The 20,365-nt window shown below is 35.3% G+C and overlaps 4 protein-coding genes across 5 annotated transcripts; 2 read left to right on the forward strand and 2 right to left on the reverse strand.

The window, feature by feature from the left end:
* The first annotated feature begins 433 nt into the window (after positions 1 to 433).
* Positions 434 to 6,210, forward strand: LOC133851689 (uncharacterized). Its single transcript, XM_062288225.1, has 10 exons — positions 434 to 1,001; positions 1,076 to 1,262; positions 1,350 to 1,483; positions 1,578 to 1,690; positions 1,802 to 1,925; positions 2,180 to 2,329; positions 2,455 to 2,610; positions 2,999 to 3,078; positions 3,168 to 3,217; positions 5,740 to 6,210. Exons 1-10 carry the CDS (start codon positions 558 to 560, stop codon positions 5,877 to 5,879), a joined length of 1,578 nt encoding a protein of 525 aa, XP_062144209.1. The 5' UTR covers positions 434 to 557; the 3' UTR covers positions 5,880 to 6,210.
* Positions 6,211 to 7,143: 933 nt separating this feature from the next.
* LOC133852682 (GDSL esterase/lipase 7-like) lies at positions 7,144 to 11,935 on the reverse strand. The gene is made up of 7 exons (XM_062289445.1): positions 11,665 to 11,935; positions 11,237 to 11,364; positions 10,425 to 10,667; positions 9,621 to 9,873; positions 8,507 to 8,683; positions 7,441 to 7,472; positions 7,144 to 7,296 (listed from the first exon to the last, which is right to left on the reverse strand). Exons 1-7 carry the CDS (start codon positions 11,933 to 11,935, stop codon positions 7,144 to 7,146), a joined length of 1,257 nt encoding a protein of 418 aa, XP_062145429.1.
* A 2,035-nt stretch (positions 11,936 to 13,970) lies between these two features.
* On the forward strand, positions 13,971 to 15,272 carry LOC133852440 (pathogenesis-related protein PRB1-3-like). The gene has a single exon (XM_062289199.1). The coding sequence runs from the start codon at positions 14,639 to 14,641 to the stop codon at positions 15,134 to 15,136; it is 498 nt and encodes a 165-aa protein (XP_062145183.1). The 5' UTR covers positions 13,971 to 14,638; the 3' UTR covers positions 15,137 to 15,272.
* Positions 15,273 to 16,177: 905 nt separating this feature from the next.
* Positions 16,178 to 20,183, reverse strand: LOC133852023 (dolichol-phosphate mannose synthase subunit 3-like). 2 transcript variants are annotated; one of them, XM_062288686.1, is made up of 4 exons: positions 20,050 to 20,183; positions 18,050 to 18,173; positions 17,842 to 17,949; positions 16,178 to 16,525 (listed from the first exon to the last, which is right to left on the reverse strand). In XM_062288686.1, exons 2-4 carry the CDS (start codon positions 18,149 to 18,151, stop codon positions 16,466 to 16,468), a joined length of 270 nt encoding a protein of 89 aa, XP_062144670.1. In that variant the 5' UTR covers positions 18,152 to 18,173; positions 20,050 to 20,183; the 3' UTR covers positions 16,178 to 16,465. The 2 variants fall into 2 exon arrangements, with proteins under 2 accessions (XP_062144670.1, XP_062144669.1); XM_062288685.1 differs by having other exon boundaries at positions 20,045 to 20,183.
* Positions 20,184 to 20,365: the final 182 nt, after the last annotated feature.

Consider the following 20,365-nt stretch of genomic DNA (forward strand, 5'->3'; position numbering starts at 1 on the left):
TTTAAAAAAATAAAAATAAAAAAATAAATTTATTAATAAATTTATATTTTTTATGAAGATGGACACGTGTCGCCATCTTATTGGCGACATGTGACGCTGACGTATAGGGCTAATAGATTCCGTCAAAATGGTGGACGAAAAATCGACCGAGGAAGTAAAACGTAATTATTGCATATCACATGGATCTTCCATGCACTTTTTAAACCATAAAGGAGTGAAAAATAATTATGACACATCACAACGACCAATGATGTTATTATTCCAATTTTTTATTTTTCTCCGTCCCTTTCCCTCGGAGGGAGAGTATTAGACCGTAGAAAAATCCCACTTGCCAAACTACCGAAGTCGTCATTCGCTGACGTCAACAATCACGCCACATCAATTTCTTCCGCGAAACTTCACCCACTCATTGCGTATCCCATTACTCGAGACCACGCTACCTACGACGCTCCCTCAAGCACCCGAGTCCCCCTCTCCCCCCTCTTTCGACCTGAACGGAACAGCCTCAACTGCGATTCAAACACAGAACCACTGAAGGATAAAATAATCGCACCGAAATGGCAACAAAAGCCAAACCATCAATTCTCGTCTCATCTCTTATCATCATCCTCAATATTTTTTCATCTCAGCCGTCGCTCGCATCACAGCCGTCAAATTCTCCCTCCTCCTCCTCCTCCTCCTCCTTCTCCTTCAGATGGGCCCCACGCTTCCTGGGCAGATTCTCTCAACCCCCGAATCACAATCATCGTCATCAACAACAACAAAAATACCAGTACGAAACCCGATACTTCTCGCAGCGACTCGATCACTTCAGCTTCTCGGAGCTCCCGAGATTCCCGCAGCGGTACCTCATCAACACCGAGCACTGGGTGGGCTCTCAACGCCTCGGCCCCATCTTCCTCTATTGCGGCAATGAGGGCGACATCGAGTGGTTCGCCGCTAATACCGGCTTCGTCTGGGAAATCGCTCCTCGCTTCGGCGCCATGGTCGTTTTTCCTGAAGTAAGTCTTTTTTTTTCTTTTGCTCCTGTTATTGGAAAACACGTATAGCTTGAAACTATTTGATTGATTGGCAGCACCGATACTATGGCGAGTCTATGCCGTATGGAAGTAGAGATGAGGCGTACAAGAACGCCACTACGTTATCCTATCTCACGGCCGAACAAGCCCTCGCCGATTTCGCGGTGTTGCTTAGGGAACTGAAGCGAAATTTGTCCGCCGAGGCTTCTCCTGTCGTGTTATTCGGTGGATCCTACGGTGGAAGTAAGTGTTCGCGCTCATTATGTTTCCATTTCTTTTTTTGTTAGCATTGGTTAATTGACTAATGGCATATATATATATTGGAATTAGTGTTAGCGGCATGGATGAGGCTCAAGTATCCACATGTTGCTGTGGGTGCGCTTGCTTCTTCGGCACCGATTCTTCAGTTTGAAGACATTGTGCCTCCCGAAACATTTTATGACATTGTTTCCAATGCTTTCAAGGTGTGTTGATCTTCGTGGTTTACTTTCATCCCATGTTATAGTATTCATTACATGTATATGCGCTGCATTATAACATGATCACTTTCTTCAATAGCGTGAAAGTACCAGCTGTTTTAACACTATAAAGGAGTCGTGGGATGTGATAACATCCGAGGGTCAGAAAAATGATGGCCTTCTGCAACTGACTAAAACGTTCGGCTTATGTCGGTAAGGAAAAAGAATGCCCTATTTCTGTATGAGCTAATGATGACTGAACACAAGTAGTGTATTTTTCCAGTTTGGGTTATTGGGTCTTAACTGATATGAGGCAATTGACAGCACGTTAAAAAGCACAGAAGAGCTGAGAAATTGGTTGGAGTCTGCTTATAGTTATTTGGCAATGGTGAACTACCCTTATAGTTCTGACTTTTTGATGCCGTTGCCTGGACATCCAATAAGAGAGGTTAGTTGAGTTTATGAAAGAATTTGAAAAATCTATCACGGTTTGCACACACGCGGAGAATCTCCTAGTCTAAATTAAAGTCCTTTTATATCTGTTAGTTGCCACCAATTTGTTCCATAACTAAAGTATCTTATACTAAGAGTCTAGCTCGCCCCTGCAATATTCAAGATGTCGATTTTGAGTGATATTGTTTAAATTTCTGGAGTGCTTTCAATTTTGTTACAAATTAAGATATCATTTGAATCTTCTTGTAGGTTTGCAGAAAGATTGATGGTTCTCCTTCTGGTTATAGCATTCTGGAGCGCATATTTGAAGGAGTAAGCATCTATTACAACTATACTGGAGGCGTGGACTGCTTTCAATTGGATGATGATCCTCATGGCATGGATGGTTGGAACTGGCAGGTCTAGAGTTCCCAAGTACTTTTTTATGTCATTGTATTATTCTAAATGATGGTTGTTGATAAATAACTTATCAAATTTTTTGTTGTTTATTTACATGCTTCCTCTTTATATTTTTCATAATATAGGCATGCACCGAGATGGTTATGCCAATGTCTAGTAGCAAGGATGCGAGCATGTTTCCAACATATGACTATAATTTCTCTTCCTTTCAAGAGGAATGCTGGAAGGATTTCAGGGTGAATCCCAGGCCTAGATGGATTACAACGGTGTTTGGTGGACATGTACGTGTCACGCATTACAAATGTATTGCTATCGTATGTTTAAATCAAATTGCATAGAAATCTTTTCTCTAAAGAGTGACAGCCTACATTTTTTAGTTGCTGACTCTGTTCATAGTGGTCTTTTTTTCTCTTCCGTACTTCCTTTTCTTTTGGTTGGTAGTAAAAATTTTCTTGTTGGGTTACGTAACATATTTATCTTAGTGGATTTTATGGGCAATTTCATGTGTTCAAATCAAATGCAGAAATTTCAGGAAACCAGTAACTTTTTGCAACAGCATGGTCCATTCCATGGATGATGCCTTTTAGCCCTCACTTACGTAATATCAAGAAGGGTTTTACTTCTCAAATGCTATATTAGAAATCTGATCTTTTGGATTTCGTTGTGAAGGATATCAAGACCGCCCTGAAAAAGTTTGGAAGTAACATCATTTTCTCAAATGGCCTGTTGGATCCCTGGAGTGGTGGCAGGTACTTCTACATTCAGCATATATCATTGCCTAGTGTTGTTAAAAATTTAATATCTCAATTCTGATCATTGAACATGACATCTTTTGCAGTGTCCTGCAGAATGTATCTGAAACTATTGTTGCTCTTGTTACTAAAGAAGGTAATGTTTTGTGTGATTACATCTTCTGTTCTTAGATCAACCATGATGTGCTTCACTTTTATTTGTGAGAAGGACTATTTGGTGGGTTGAAATTGATTTTTTTTTATCAAATCCATCATAATAACAGGACATGAGGGCTTAAGGCACCCATCTTATTTGCTTTTAATCTACAATCTTGGATGGATAAGAATTTATCTAAAACCCTACCTGGCTTTTTTTCCCAAAAATACCGTGGTTGGTTGATCCTATTCAAGTAGTGGGTGTCAAAAGATATATTAATATAGATAATTTATAAGAATTTGAATCTACTGGCCTAGCCATCCCAATGTTGTCGAGTTCCAACATGTGGCTCAATAGGAGCCTGATAGGTTGCCCACAACTCAAAGGGTCGAATTTCAGGTCGTTTAGTATGATTTTCTTTTTTTGTTACTTCTAAAGATATCGTGGATACTCCAACCAATCAATCATCAAAGCCATCTCCCTCACTGATTGTATTTGACCACATTTCACTTATGTAGGACTACTTAATGTCCTTTTGACTCAAAATCTTCCTTTTCTTATAGCCCCTTAAATACGAGTGACGTCAGTGTGAGTTGAGTACCAAGTCTGTCTTATGAAATTCCTCTAATTTAACCTTGGTTTTTATATTTCCATCTTAATATTTTCATTTTAAGGAAATTCATATGAAGTAATCTAGAACGCACTAAGAGAACATTGCTGAACATATTTAGCTAATGGTTAGGTGATACCTTCATTAGTCTGCCACCTGAACCAATGGAACCTACTACCCTTACTCCAGGACCATACCCGCCTCATTTTTTTTATTTTTTATTTTTTGTGTTTAGCTTTAATTGGCCTGAGATGTTTTAGAAAATTTCAAATGGTTTACAGTCTAAAGCCCTAAAGCAATTGAGCCAGACCATCATACTAATGAGCCATAGCTACTTGATTATGAATCTTTGTTCAGCTTGATTGGACTGAGTTGTTTACACATTAGCTTACTGTTCTGTATTATGTCTATGTGTCTTGTGAACTGTTTTTTTTAATTTTTTTTTTTAAAAAAAAAATTAAAATTAAAATTTTCATTTTGAACGATTTTAACCCTCCAGAGATTACTTTTGCGGAGTGGATTTTACCACAGACAGGAGTATGGTCTTTTGGTAATCTGTAGCCGCCAGCCCTCAACTGCATTGTTGTATTAGAATTAACATTGTGATTCTATGCATTGGTATGGCTAGGGTTGGTAATTTTGATACAACTCGCGAATCCGACACGAATATATAGGGTTTGGGTTTATGCTATGACATGTTTATGACTCGTCAACCCGTTTATGGCCCTCCAACCCGTTTTTGACCCGCCAACCCGTTTATGACATGTTTACGACACGTTTATGACACATTTTTTACTAGATTAGCTAAACGAGTTGACACGCTAACCCGACGGGTTGACCCACCGACCCATTTTGCCAAGCCTAGGTATGGCCTAGCAAGTAGGCTCACCAATTTAATGTTGGACACCATATAATGTCAGTGCTGTTATTTCTTTTGGAAACGTGATAGAATCTCCCTGCTTCAATTTCTAAGAAGTTTTAAAGAAGTGATCACTAGAATGTTAAAACTTGTTACATGACATCCCTTGCTATAAGGTACTGCTATCGGTTAAATTCACTATTCCGAGTGTGCATGTGTGGTGCAGGATCTTTGGAATTCGACACTAGATTAGGTTTTTTGATAAGTTGTTGAAGGCTTCTTGGATTGGTTTGATATATAAGGTTAGGGATGGTTGATTATAAATAATAATAAGAATAAAAGATCTTAAACGGATTTGATGGCTGTTTTGTATTAAAACAGTGAATTGAGGAGAAAAAAGAAAAATAGACCCTGGGCAATCACATCTTGGTTTCCTAAGCAATCGCCCCTAGGAAGAAGAAGGTAATCAGACCTTAGACTCAATCTCTGTCTTGACAGAATACATAAAAGCCTCTATTAGGCTATCCCAATCATTTTCCTACACGGACTAAGATTTGTAAATGAAAAAGAAAAAGAACTATTAAACCAAGTAGGAACTGACTAAAACAAAATACAAATAAGACCCAAAACATAAAACAAGACTAATAATGGGCTTCTTTTACAGCCTATTGTGACAAATATCAATATTTTTAGATTATTCCTACTCTAATAAAACTTAATTAAAACCAAATCAGTAATTTCTAACCAATGGAAACTTACTACTAGGACTCAGTAGTAACTAAAACATCCTAGACCATATTTTGGAATTACTTTGATCTTTAATCTTGTTTTTCCCTTATCTTTGGCTGGCTACATCAGTGTCTGTATGTGTGTGTTTATACTAGTGTGGACTATGCAATCCTGCAATATGATGCTATTATCAGCTAAAGGTCACTACAAGCGAATAATTTAAATGATTTATTTTTTATTAGTTGGAGCAAGTAAAGCAGCTAAACCATAGAAACAATATTATTTTGCTAAAGCAATGCGTTCCTTTTATTATTTATTTGTCAGGAGCCCATCATATCGATTTACGTGCTTCAAGCTCAGATGATCCTGATTGGTTGCTGGAGCAGAGGGCGATTGAAATCAAGTTGATTGAAGGCTGGATAAGTAACTACTATCAGGAAGAGAAAGCAATTTTCAACATGTAGAGGAATGATAATGGTGGCTGAAGATCTTCTTGTATATATCTCTTTAGTCTTGTTGTCTGTGTTTTCCCTGCGGGCATCACCAGATGAACAGTGTGACTTCTCTTCCCTCATGTCAGGGCTTCAAGTTAATCAATTGAAGTTACGTGCAACTGGATTTTTCAGTGCACCAAACATGAAAGTGATACGCTTATTAGTACATACTCCCTTAATTTTCCTTGTCCATTAGCTGCCTTTCCCTCCTCTTGGTGCAAGTTCAGACGATCAGATAACTGGAGATTGTAATGGATAGTAGTTTCTTGAAAATATATATAGTTGTTGACTGTGTTGGAAAGCTTGCAAAGAATTGAAATGTGATCTTCCCGCCCGGCATTGTCACAGATGAACAATAACCGTCGTTAATGGCTCAAGTGTTGGCCTCAACGGCTATGGCTAGATTGTTCTTTCACAGGCAAAACTAGGGTTTCTCACGTGTATCTGATTTGGTTTGCATAGGCCATTGGGTGTGGGCCGTGTGGCCTTTTTGGATCTGCTATGACTTTGCCAGGATGATCCCTACCACTCATTTGATCATGATTTGCTTGTGCTTTATTTAACAAATTAAACGCCATAACTCATAAGATAGATGAGTAATTTTAGACGTCATATCTATATTCTTTTTGTGTCTTTATAATAATGATGTAGTTTTTAAAATTATTATTTGATCAAAATTCAATAATGATCAATTACAAGTCTAATAGTGATTTTAAAAGTCACATTATTATTAGATGGACATAAAAGAGACATGTGTATGACGTCTAGAATTATTCTAGATAGATGGACATAAATTTCTACAAATTGATTTGTAGGAAAACTCAAACAGACCGACATTTAAAAGTGACGTGCTCTCTAAGTTATTAAAAAAGCATATGAGAACTGAGAAGTATATGCAATTAAAAAAACATGTGCTTCTCACATTCAATGGACACATGTCAATATTAAAAGTTGATTTGTAAGAAATTTATGTCCACGATAAATTATATTTGTTCAATAGCACGGTTTTGTACACCTAGAACATCACACTTGTATCCAACTTTTATTTTACTAAGCTAACATGATATAGTCTAGATTGGATATATATTTTTAACAATGACTTATTCAATAGTTATTACACTATCACGTCACCATTGTAAAATTAAAGTGAGATATCGGTGAGGTATATAGCATTTCTCAAAAATTTAATCCGATGAGACATGGTGGGTGGGAAAAGGTATCTTTTTGGGACTTGTTAGCCCTTGCAAAACCCTTTCAAGCTTTTTATATGAGAAAATAGGCTTAATAAATACAATGATGCTAGCTCTTGAGGTGTTGGGAGTTCATATGATGGCCACTCACCAGTCACCACATTCACATCAAAAGAGAGAACATTTTCTGAGGGTGACTGCACGACATTCCACCCATAAAAGCATAACCTGAGTAAACCTCGAGATATAGGCTACAAAATGGAAGGCAGGTAGCCTTTGAAATATGGTTGGGGAATTGCCTGCCCGCAATTCAATTGTGAGAGGTATCAAATGGGGCTTACTTGCCCTAGCAATATTCCGGCAGTCGAAACACCTGGTCAGATAGGTAAGCATCTTATAATTGCAAGAAATTTTTTGTAATTCTAACTAATACAAATATAATAATAATAATAATAAACATAAAATGTAACTAATAAACTAGGAAAACTTCAATTATAACCTCTCATTTTCATCACTTTTACAATTAATTACTCAAATTTTAAAAAGTGTAAATTTAAGATATTCATCTTTCTTTCTTTTCCTTTTTTTTCCTTTTTTTTTTTTTTCAATTTCAACACTCCGTTAGAATTTTTCATTAAATCTTATTAAAATTTTCAAAATACCTGTGTGTGTGTTTTTTTTTTTTTTAAAAAAAAGAATTATAAAAAAATTTCAAAGATTAAGGCATGGGTATTTTTGCAAATTCAGTTGAATTCTGATTAACACCTAAATCCTTGCAAAAAAAAAAAAAAATTCCTAAAAAATGAGGAATATTTTAGAAATTTTGATATGATTTAACAGAAAATTTTAATGGAGGGTTGAAATTGAAAAAAATTGAAAGATAGATACCCTGAATTGACACTTTTTAAAGTTTAAATACTTAATTGCAAAAGTGATGAAAAATCAGGAGTTATAAGTGAACCTTCCTCAATTTCGGATTGGCCAGGAAAGTATCGCATGCATTGATCATTCCTGGAACCTATTCAAACTATGAATTCTTTTGAGATCACCAACTCTTTCGTTAATTGACACTTTTTAAAGTTTGAATACTTCGTTACAAAACTTAAAAAAAAAAAAAAAAAAAAAAAAAAAAAAAAAAAAAGAAGAAGAAAAAGAAAAGAAAAGAAAAGAAAAAGAAAAAGAAAAAAAAAAAAGCCTGTCCAACTCGCTATGGCCTATGGATGGGTAACAAATGTGTGGATTTTGCTTTTTTTTTTTTTTTGGAAGGAAAAAAAATATATAATTAGAATCCTAAAATTTGGTGAAAACAAAAATTTCCAGCTATTATTAGTAGGAATAGAAAGTAGGAGAAGCCCGGCCTATGAGTCTGTCCTGGGAAAAGAAGTCGGCGGATGCTTTGTGGTGTACAGAAATCGGAATCAGTAAAGCATTTGCCCGCAATAATCGCATTTGCTGCCTCAGTGAGATGAAGATCATCCCAAAATAGATTTGCTTGTCTATTTGGGCACACATCTGTTTCCGGCACGCATAACCCTATTCCACCACTTCCCACTTGACAACAACTGTTCCTAGCATCTGTAAATCCTGCATATATGCACGCCCACCAAAATAATGAAGATATGTGCTTGCTTGTTACAAATTAATTAAGTGATAAGTAAAGAGAGAATAATAGCACAATTTTAATATATTAATTAAATTATTATACTTTTAATTTTTTTTTCATTTAAATTTTTTGGACAATGAGTGATTTAACGTAGTATATAAGATAAGTATTGAGAGTTCGAATATAATTTCACAATTTATCCTTATTTTAGATAAATATTTTACGTGTTAGATTTTACTAGCTTGTTGAAGCAGCTAGAGATCTAACACCTTAGGTTATGTTTGTTTCGACGTAAAATATTTTTTGAAAAAGGTTTTTTCTATTTTTGAGTGTTTGGCGCGGTGTCAAATACTTGTCTACTTGAAAATGTTTTCAGTTAACAAAAACAAAAAATGATCTTCACAAAACGTAAATTATTTTTCGCCGCTTTCTCATACCCCCAAACATGCAATTGTGAGGGGGCCTATTTACCCGTGCAGGTCTTAGGTTGCCCAAATACCTACCCAAGTAGGGGGTCTACAAGGGTCCTCTCATAATTGTCTGTCTAAATTACAAGTAATATGAGCAAACAATTACATTGGATCTCAATAACAAGCTCATATTTGTCGTCTCTCTCTTCCCCGCAGCTCCTTAGATTATATGAAAATATAAGAAATATTTGACGATTTTCCATACGAATCAAACGTCGAAAAATATTTTCCAAACCATTTTCAAGATTTTAAACAAACATTGAAAAATAGTCTACCTTTTTCCGGAAAATGTTTTCAAGGGCCTTAGCTAAATAATTAAACATAGTATTAACTTAAGCCTTTGACACAAATTGTAACGTGCACAAGAAGAAGAAGAAAGAAAGAAAAATTATTCTAGTTTACCGGTGGTAATTAATAATATCTTGGAGAGAAGTAAATGCATAATTACCATATGATGAAGGCCTCTCTATCATGTCCTTGATAAGCCCATACATCTCCGCTACAAGTATGGTTGCGTCTTTAAGTTGTGACCTCAATGCTTCAATCTTTCTGTGGAGCTTCCTATTGAAAATCGCTACCATATCGTTAATGTGCTCAGCGCATTTAGTCCGTGGCACGAAAACTTTCAGTGAAGCTGGATAACAGCCGATAGGGCCTATTTCAAACACTACAATCCTCCTGGCTCCCAATCTATACAGAGCCTGCAACCAAGAGTAGATCGAACAAACGTGTTTCATGATATAAATACATCTCTCTTACATATTTCGTTTTCAAATTCACTATTGACAGGGACGGAGCTGGGGTGGTCGGTAGGGGTCATGGCAAATTTCTCAGCATATTATTTTGGTGGTTCATTATTAAGTGCTGAGAACTTGGGAAGAGGAAGATTTAAAAAAAAATCTTCCAAGCATAGAAGAGACTCAAGAAGGCGTTAAAAACTTTAAGATGAAGAGATATCAAACCCACCCAATATATTTTTGTATTTATACTTTGACCACATATTTTAATTTTTTTTTTTTGTTTGGCCCCTCCCAATTAACCAAATGTCTGACTCTGTCCCTAACTGTTGAATTTATAGGACTCACATTGAATTTTATTGATTCAATGACAAATTTGAAACTTTTTTTTGAAAGAATCTGAATCTTGATTGTATGAAGCTGTATAAAAAATTTATATGCACGTAATATCATTTCTCTTTAATTTTTGCCTCATATATAAAGCATTTTTATTTATAAAATGCATGACGCAGTACCTTCAATTGATACCCTAATTGCATCACAAGGAGACTGCCAAATTGTTCAGATGTATATTTCTTACTAGTGTTGTAATAAACTTCAATATAATTGGTTTCATAGTCGCTGGTGCCGATGAAAACTAAGAAGATACACTCCGACAAGTATTTAGGGAGCTCTGTGCTGTTGTAGTTTCTTCTCAAGTTTTCTTGGACTGTCTTGTTAAACATGGCAATTTGTTTCCCCATGCTCCAATTTTCCCCCTGCAAAAATAACATATTTTCTTTCAGATACATGCATGCATGGCTCCATATATATAATATATGCATGTGTGGATGTGAAAGAAAAGAGAAACTTCACTTACTACTTCTAATTTTTTATTGCTTTTGTAATCATACTTTTAAACTTTAAAAAGTATCAATTTAGTGTATCCATCTTTTAATGTTTTTCAATTTCACTAATTCGTTAGGATTTTTCATTAAATCTTATCAAAATTCTCAAAATACTTCATATATATGTATTTTCAATGATTCAGGTATATATGCGTATTGTTGTAAATTCCGTTAAATCTTTAGCAACGGCTAAATCTTTATAATTTTTTCTTCTTTCTCCTAAAAAAATGAGAAGTATTTTTGGAATTTTGACATCCCTCAGTTAGAATTTAACGGAAAATTCAAACGGAGTAATAAAATTGAAAAAACTTGAAAAATTGATATACTAAATTGACAATATTTAAAGTTTGAGTGTGTGATTGTAAAAGTGATAAAAAAACTAAAAGTGTACGTGGTAAGTAAAATTTTCTCGAAAAAAATATATACATAGATGAACTTACTAGTTCAAGTCCAGTTTTGTGAAGAATGCCGGCAGACGCAGATGCATAACTGAAACCTGATCTGACTACCTTATCTAGGGACCTGTAAACCCCGTAAGAAAGCGTAGTTGGTAGCTGAAGATCATGGCCTACACAAATGAAAACATGTATCATCAAGGAATTAATAGCCCAAGAACCCAACCAAAAAAGGTCTAGCTTTTGTTCATAGCAATTCCACATATATATATATGAAATTAATAGTTCTAGTATTATAAACCAGTGAATATCATTATTAGAACCTGTTAAGATCCTAAGGTTAAAAGGGTTTAATCAAATCAGTATTCAGTATTTAACAGGGTTTTTGGTTCAATAGTTTGACCCTTAAAAATTATAACTTTTGGTTCAATGGTTAGCGCTTATCAAAACCATCAAGCTTCTATGCTTATTACCTAGGAAATCCGTAATGATGGCGCCATTGCTGAACCTGCCGGTGGCACCAATGCTAAAATCTATGCCGTAAGGCTTATACATTGCGGTCATTAATGTATGTAGATGGGTATTGAGGCCAGAATCAACCTGGGAGTCTCCGAAGACGTATAAACCCGGAACTAACGGGTCTGGGAGTACAATGTTCTCGGGAGCGGCCTGATCTTGAACAGCATCCGGTTTAACAAAGCCGAAAAGCTCAATGAGAAGAACAGAAACGAATAACAAGGACATGGCGCTCGATCTTCGATCTCTATTTTTCTTTTTCAGCTTTTGAATTTCGTTTATGTAACAATGATATGGTTGAGCAGATTAAAAATAGAAACCAGACAGTTTTTTCTTTTTCACCTTTTAGAAAATTTACTTGTTTGTTCTTATTGTTTTTGTTTTGTTTTGTACGTAGGTTGAGGTTGTGTCGTTGTGCAGTATTTTGCCAACACTCATGCACATTGTGGCATCCCAAGGAGGTCTAATTTTAGAAGATGTTGAGAGAGAGAGAGAGAATTGGTTTCTATGAACATAATTCAATTTGGTAGGTAGCTAACCAATGGATAGATATAAGCCTCCAATCCACTCCCTAGCTCTTCTCATATGCCCCTACCATTCTGTTAGAACACTCTGTATAATTCAGAACAGAATTAGGTGTAAAAATTAAATATGGGTCAGGGACTTAGACAACACAGTCTACACTAATTGCCCTAGATTAAAAATTCAATACCACATTGTTGGAAACATATATGTGAACTAATCACATCAAAAGCAGCAAAAAATTTTCAAGGGTTGTTCGTGCTCTATGATGAACATAGCACAAGTTTTTTCAAAACATAAAAACGTATGTATTCTTGAAGAAATCGCGTACCTTTGTGAGTAGAACTTCGATAATGGTTTTGGGATGGTGTTTGGAGGCTGTATATGGTTTGCTTTCAAGGAGTAATGCTACAAGGAAGACTCTGTGCCCTCCCAAATGTTATGTGACTTTTAAAATTATCATTTGATCAAAATTCATATAATGATCATCTCAAATTCAATGGTAAGATTAAAAGTCGCATAACATCTAAAAAGATATAATGAGAACTAGAGTCCTCTGTAAAGCATTACTATGCTTTCAAGACCTTTGGGATATTTTCCTCAATTCTTATTTTGTAATAAAAAAGTGTAAGCTCTCATACACAATGCACTTTTAAATAGATATGTGAATCCTAGATATATAGGGTAGTACTTAGAAACCAAGTCTTAGTTTAATACTTATTCACATGCCTGCCTATTAGGAGTATTACTCCTTGTGCAATTATATCAAACCTTAAAGATAAATATTAGTTTGAGCAGAGACTTAAAGGAAAAATAAAACCAGCTTTAATGGGTGTCGAATACTCTTCTAACTTGTTACAGCTAGGTTACAATTAATTACAACCTATCGTACTAAAAAGTTGTAATTGAAATTAATCAAGAGCTCTTTTGACTTTTTATAATTACATTTGACCCATCTTTGAAATATTCATAGTAAAATTAAATTAAAAAATAAATTTACCATCACTTTATTTTACTATCTCTGAATTATTGAAATCATATTTCATTGACTACGTTTAATTTAATAACTCCTTATTAAAATACACATGCCCAAGATATAGAATCATCAATTCCCATTAAATTTATCTTAATGGAATATTTCACGTCTTATTGATTTCAATCAAAGTGATTATAAGTTCCATTTGAAAAGGCAGTGTTCTCGCAATGCTAGTACATATAACCCCTAAGAACATTCATATATATTGAACTCTCTGCATCTGACTTTTCTCTAAAATTTGACAAAGAACACCATTTAACAAACTCTTTGGCCAATTTCAAATGTAACGACATCCTCTGACTCTCCAAATGCAAAGAGCTCAAAAAAAAAAATACTAGTTAAATATATATATATATATATATATATATATATATATATATATATATATTAATTTTATTTCCTTCATTGGCGCCAACATTTCCCGCCTCCCCCTTTTGCCCAGAAATTTCCCTCCTCCCCTCTTATTTCCTTTGTCTCATCCCCCCTTTCGCACAGAGCTCTTTCTCATCACCTCGTCGTACGCGCGCGCGCACGAGCAGAGAGAGAGAGAGACTGTGCTTGAGTGCTTCAAATCAGAGACCGTGGGTCAGTGGGTGACTGTTCCAAATCGATCTTCTTCGTCAGCCACTGATCTACAACTTTCTTCAGGTACAGCACTAAATGCTTGCTTCAAACTTTTTTCTGTAGGTGATTGTGTAACCCATTTTACACAACTTTCTTGGTTGTTTGAAAGTTGTGCAAAAAGGTCGTGAAAGAATTATTTTTTCGTACTGTTTTTGTTGTTGTTGTCTTGATTTTCTAGTGTCTCTGCTTCATCTTTTTTCGTCTTTGGTTTGCATTCATCTACACCATTAATTCTGCCCATCACGTTTCAAATTGATTGTCCATCACGTACATTTCAAGAATTTAATGCATTCATCCATGCAACCGTTTGAATTGAAGTTGTCCTTGGCATAGAAATTAATTCTGTTACTTTCTGTATATGCTATGCCAGATGGGCATTAAAGTTAGTTTCACCAATAAAAAACAACATTTAATTGAATTAGAGAAATAATTAAAAAAAAATTGATATTTAGTGGTTTTGAAAAAAGCTCAACGTGAATGCTTGAACACGTACTCCATGATTTTGACCGTCCAAGATCATATATAGTTTGATCCAAACCCGTTGAGAGAATGTGTGTATAGAAGCTACCCTCTCCAAACACCAACCAATCACTAAATCCATTACCGAAAAACTGTCATCTTTTTAGGAGTTGCAACAGAAACCATACTATAATAGGTCAAGATTTGTATGTATATATACATACATACTGGCCGGCCTGGAAGAGAAGGAGCAACATATATGATCATTTAGAACAAGACAAAAAACACCCATGTCAAATACCGTACTTTTGCTTTGTGTTCTGAGTCTATCCCAGCTGGCTCTTGTTTCCTATGCCGAATCCATCGCTCCGGTCTTCATTAAGCTCCACAACGCCGCCCGTCAAGAGGTTGGGGCTGGTCTTGGTGCCTTAAAGTGGAACTCAACCCTGCAATCATACGCCGGTGCTTACGCTCGACACCAGAGATCCAACGGTTGCAAGCATGTCCACTCCCATGGGCCTTACGGTGAGAACATTTACTGGGGCTACGGTGAGGGGTGGATGGGCCCGGAGGCTGCGATGAGAACGTGGGTTGACGAGGAGAAGGACTATTACGATTACAACAGCAATTCTTGCTTGCACGGGAAGGACTGCTTGCATTACACCCAAGTGATATGGAAGAAGACCAAGCAGCTAGGTTGTGCTGTCGCTAATTGCCCGGATGCTTCAGTCTTCATCACCTGCAACTATTATCCTCCTGGTAATTATATAGGACAAAGACCATACTGAAGATGCCATAGCTAGCCAGGAATCGCTAAAATCATATTAATTGATTTTAGCTAGTTTTGATATACATACGTAGTCCATATTCAATATTTGATGTAGAAAGTTTTATAATATTAATTAAATAATTAAATCAACTACCCTTTCCTGTTAGCTTTAAATTTCAGGATAAGTGGTAATTCAAATGTTGTTTTCGTTATTATTTTCTTGTTTTAATTAAATATTTCACGTACTTTTTGAGTTTGATATGATGTGATTAAATGAGGATTGCGATTTGCATGTGATTGGTAATGAGTAAATAAGATAACCGAGAAGGAGAAGGATCTTATAGTATTTATTTTATGATTATGATTTAAAATTTATGCATTTAATAGTGTATTGACATTATGTACTATACACCGTTAAATACACAAACTTTAAAATGGCTGACATGACTATTATGCAATCCAAATAATAGACTATACCACGCGGAGTTAATTAACAGCAGCTTCTAACAAAGACTCCTACCTCCCCATTCATCTTGATATCAACTACTGCAAAACAAAACTATACCGCAGCTACTTACCAACAACAGCTTTTAACAAAATTACAACCTGATATCAAACTTAAACAGACAGATGCAACTTCTATATACAACCAAACTCTGCAATTTTCTATTTCTAGAGAATCTTATCGCATTTACAACACAAAAAATCCTTGTTTTCTTCTGACTTCTTGTACCTTCCTGCACCCATCACATGACTACTAATTTCCCAATTGCCAATCAATCCTCTTGATCAGAATCTGCTCTCTGTTTTCACCAAATTGACATGCTTTATATCATTTTGTTGCCTCCATATATGATATACTACCGCCCCCAATGCTAGTTTACACAATGTGACCTTCAAACATTTTCCAATAAGCTATGCTTACTCCCTATTCAATAGCTTCTTCCCATTCTATTTTAGGATTCACAACTGAACATTTCAGTAAAACTTCCCTCCACATTCTTCTACTCTTTATGATGAGTGAGATTTGAATAGAAAGCTACCATACAAGAGATAAAGATATTAAAAAAAGTTCCCTTCCTCTTTATTTTTTTCTGTACTTACTATAACCGAAAAAAGGGAAATTAACATAATTTTTCACTCTTACAACTCTACCAATAGAGTGATTCATTTTTTCTTTCTTTTTCTTTGGGCAAGAAAGCAAAAGGAATTTGTTCACATATAGGCCTAAGAGGTCACTTGATAAACGATTAGTAAAAATCCATATATATGCCACTGCAAAATATTTGTCTAAAAATGGCAATTCCCCACTCCACTGGCAGATTGAACAAAGTGATTTTTCCCCAAATCATTCAGAACCGACATCAACCCCTCTTTGCTTCAAATAATCCTTGGCCTCAATGATGTCCTACAAAAGAAATACTACAATTAAGACTCTGCAAAGTATGATAACAAGTATGATCTTGATTCAAGGATATAAAAAATTAACAGATGATGATAATAATAACAGTAATGATTTTTTTTTTATAAGAATAATAATAACTGAAATTTTAGTTAGGGGACATTATATTTATTTAATCAACAAATTATGTTTAAAAGGCAATTTTAAACACCTTGATAGCAATGCAAAAATATCATCATAATTCCAAAGGATCTGCACACAGATGAGACTGCTTATCAGAATCATAACATGCTCATTAGGCTGCTGGTTGTCACTGCTGCTGGTTGTCACCAAAGGGGGAAAAAAAAACTCAATCATATGCATCTAACAGTCAACAATTTCAAATTTGTGCTAAACATGATGAACTGATACAAATTTTTTAAACAAACTCTTACGTTTCTCAGCTATCAGATAAGAACTCCCACAGAAAATTAATTATAAAGGTTCACCCACTAGCTACTTCACAATTTGCATCCTGGTTTTCAGCTTACTTGTTGGAACCAAATTTGAGATTTCCAGTATGATATGTATCAGAAGCAACTTTAAAGCTGCTAAGCCTGCTATGCATGTATTGTATGAAAAAAAAAAAAAAAAAAAAAAAAAAAAAAGAAAAAGAGGGAAAAACTCTAACCATATGCAAGCAGTAAAGTTGATAATCAAAGAAATCCTTAACAAAGTCTTTGTATAGATATAAATGTCCTCTTTTTTGGAATGTGTTTAAATAAGAATGCAACAAATGGTTGCCAGCATAGTTGTTCAAATGTTGTGAGAAAACCCAACACTTGCAAGTGGAAATCCCATCTTCAACATATTTACAGCTAAAAGAAAAGAAAGCAGATTTTTGAGGAATCTTCGGAAATATATACGCTAACCCCATCATATCCCGACAATCATCTGCATCTTGCCAAAAGAAGGGTCATGTAAAAAGTGGATACTAGGTGGCAAATACATCACCGATAATATAAAAACTCTACGCAACAAAAAATAATCAGAAATATCTCGCCATATCTGTAATGATGTATAACAAAGAGTTCATTATATTCTCAAAATGACTCTTTCACCCTTGCTTCCCCAAGTTATGCTACAATACTTCTGGCCCACACAATGTTCACTTCATAAACTTAAATACTTTAAAGGGGAGAAGTTTGTTTAATAAAGTTAAAAAGAAAAAGGGTATTCACCATAATCAGACAGATAGATAGAGACACATAAGAACAATGAACCAAAATGCACCATACATGATATGGCAATGTTAAGTGAACGAGGAAAAAAAAAGAAAGTACCTGCTGCAAAAGCAATGCTTCTTGAGGACAAGTTGGAAACCGCATCAGACCAACTCCAACCATTAATAGGCCATAGCATCCAAGACACATGATAAAATAGATAGGTAGCTGGGAAGAAGATGGAAACAGGGCACTTTGAGCATTGTCAACATTGGAGAAATTACATTAAACTGATTAATAAAAAAAAAAACTTCTGAAATTAACTCACTAATAAAGTATGGCTACTTGGAACCACATATGTCTTCAAGAGGCCAAACCATAAGGCAGAGATGCCAACCAGCAATGTCATAATCTTCACAATGTGCTTCATTGATCTATGATAAAGCTGAGGCCTGAAACAATACAAAAGACTATCAGAGCAAAAACATATCTGATGGTTAAGGGCAGATATTGCTTGACAAGAAATACCTAAGACAAGTATTCAACAGATATTACCATTCCTTTTTTTCTCATTTTTCCCCCTTGAGGACCTTATATATGTTTGTTAAAGAAATTTTAATATCTAGACAGCTCCATTCTTAACTAAAACAGGTGTATGCTCCAGATTTTAGAATAACCAATCTGCATAGTTAAACTTGCCGTAAACTATGGCTTACATCTATAGTAAAGCATGCATTGATGCATGACCTGGAAATATTTATTACGCAATAAAACACGAAAAAAATCACATGCTGTCATCAGAAGGGATGGATCATAGAAGTTATTTCATTGTCCCAGTAAACTGTGAGAGTGATAATGAACTCAAAGCCCTTGCGCAATGTCCCAACATCATCTGGCAGTTTCAAGTGGAATCACTCATTCCTTCGATCTAAGCTGCTTAATCAATGCAATTTGTACATAAAGTATATAGCAATAACTCAAACACACAGCACTATAACATTTTGCAAGTTCTTTCATCATGAATTTTCAACATATTAAGTTAAGCATGAAAGCCATTCCTTTTTTTTTTTTTCTCTTTTCTTTTATATCCAGAAACCACCTTTCTGGATATAAACGTTAAACCTGTATCCAGAAACGTTCAACATAAACGTTAAAGAACCTTATATCCAGAAACCACCATTCTTGACTAAAACACGTGTATCCTCCAGATTTTAGAATAACCTATCTGCATAGTCAAACTTGCAGTAAACTATGGCTTACATGTATAGTAAAGCATGCATTGATGCATGACCTGAAAATATTTATTAAGAAACAAAAAACTAAAAAAAAAAATCTATCACATTCTGCCATCAGAAGGGATAAATCATATAAAATATTTCATTGTCCCATAGTGACGTGAGAGTGAAATGGAACTCAAAGCCCTTGCGCAATGTCCCAACATCATCTGGCAGTTTCAAGTGGAATCACCCATTGCTTTAATCTAAGCTGCTTAATCAATGCAATTGGTAAATAACGTATAGAGCAATAACTAAAACACACAGCACTATAACATTTTGCAAGTTCTTCCATCATGAATTTTCAACATGTTAAGTTAAGCATGGAAAACATTCGAGTGATGCAAGTGAAAGTGAGGATTAAGTTAAATAAAATTCAAGAAATTCGTAAGAACCCGAAGGATCCAAAGATAGAAGATGATGTTCTGGTCGCAGAGAGGTCATCAAACTTTGATCATAACCATATTCCATAAAAACAAAAATGGGTTTTGTCAAAATTAAACCAATTCGATCAGATTCTTTTTTCCGCATTCCACGAAGAATAAAACATTTTCTTCTGTTCTTCCGGCCACAAAAGAAACACCTTACTCACCAACTTACTTCTTTATTTGGGAAAATGAAATATAAACAGAAACAGACTCGCTTATGTGGAACCAAAGAAACTGAGATTTTAGACTCTTTTTTTTTTTTAAAAAAAAAATCATTTATCCTTTTACTTCCCACTTTTTTTCTCAGCAACCAAACAGAAGCAGACAAATCAAACTTAATCTAAGAAGCCCATACGAAGAAACATCAACAAACTCATAAGACATAAATAATGATGGCTCTGGAGATCGTCAAGCCCCAGAGATCTTAAAACAGGTCAAATCCAAAAATTAAACGGAAACCCCTCGGATTTGCAGAAAACAAGTTTTTTTTTCCTCAAATTTTCTAAACCAACGACAGTTTTCTCAGCAACCAAACAGAGAGTCAGAGATAGATAGAGAAATAGAGAGAAATTTGAAACGAAATCATGAAAAAAAAAAAATGAAAGAGAAAAGTGTTGTGACCTTACAGCGCCGCCAACAAATGCTGGGTTTTAATGGTAATTGTTGGGTCCGTTGGGGGTGGTGTTGAAGGGAGGAGGAGAAGAGGTTGAGGCCTGGCAGTGACGACGCCCTAATGAATTAATGATGGCCATGAATGAACAAATGCTTGGTTTTGAATTTTTTATTCTTCAACGGCTTGGTGATGCGGCACCGGGCCATGCCATGTCACCGGTGTAATTGCTATTACTACCACGAAGAATGATTGATGCACAATAGTTGTATACAATTTGTACACAATACAAGACACATAAGATGGGACTCACCACAACATGGGGTAGAACT

Source organism: Alnus glutinosa, chromosome 12 (genome assembly GCF_958979055.1).
Source record: "Alnus glutinosa chromosome 12, dhAlnGlut1.1, whole genome shotgun sequence".
Lineage (NCBI taxonomy): Eukaryota > Viridiplantae > Streptophyta > Magnoliopsida > Fagales > Betulaceae > Alnus > Alnus glutinosa.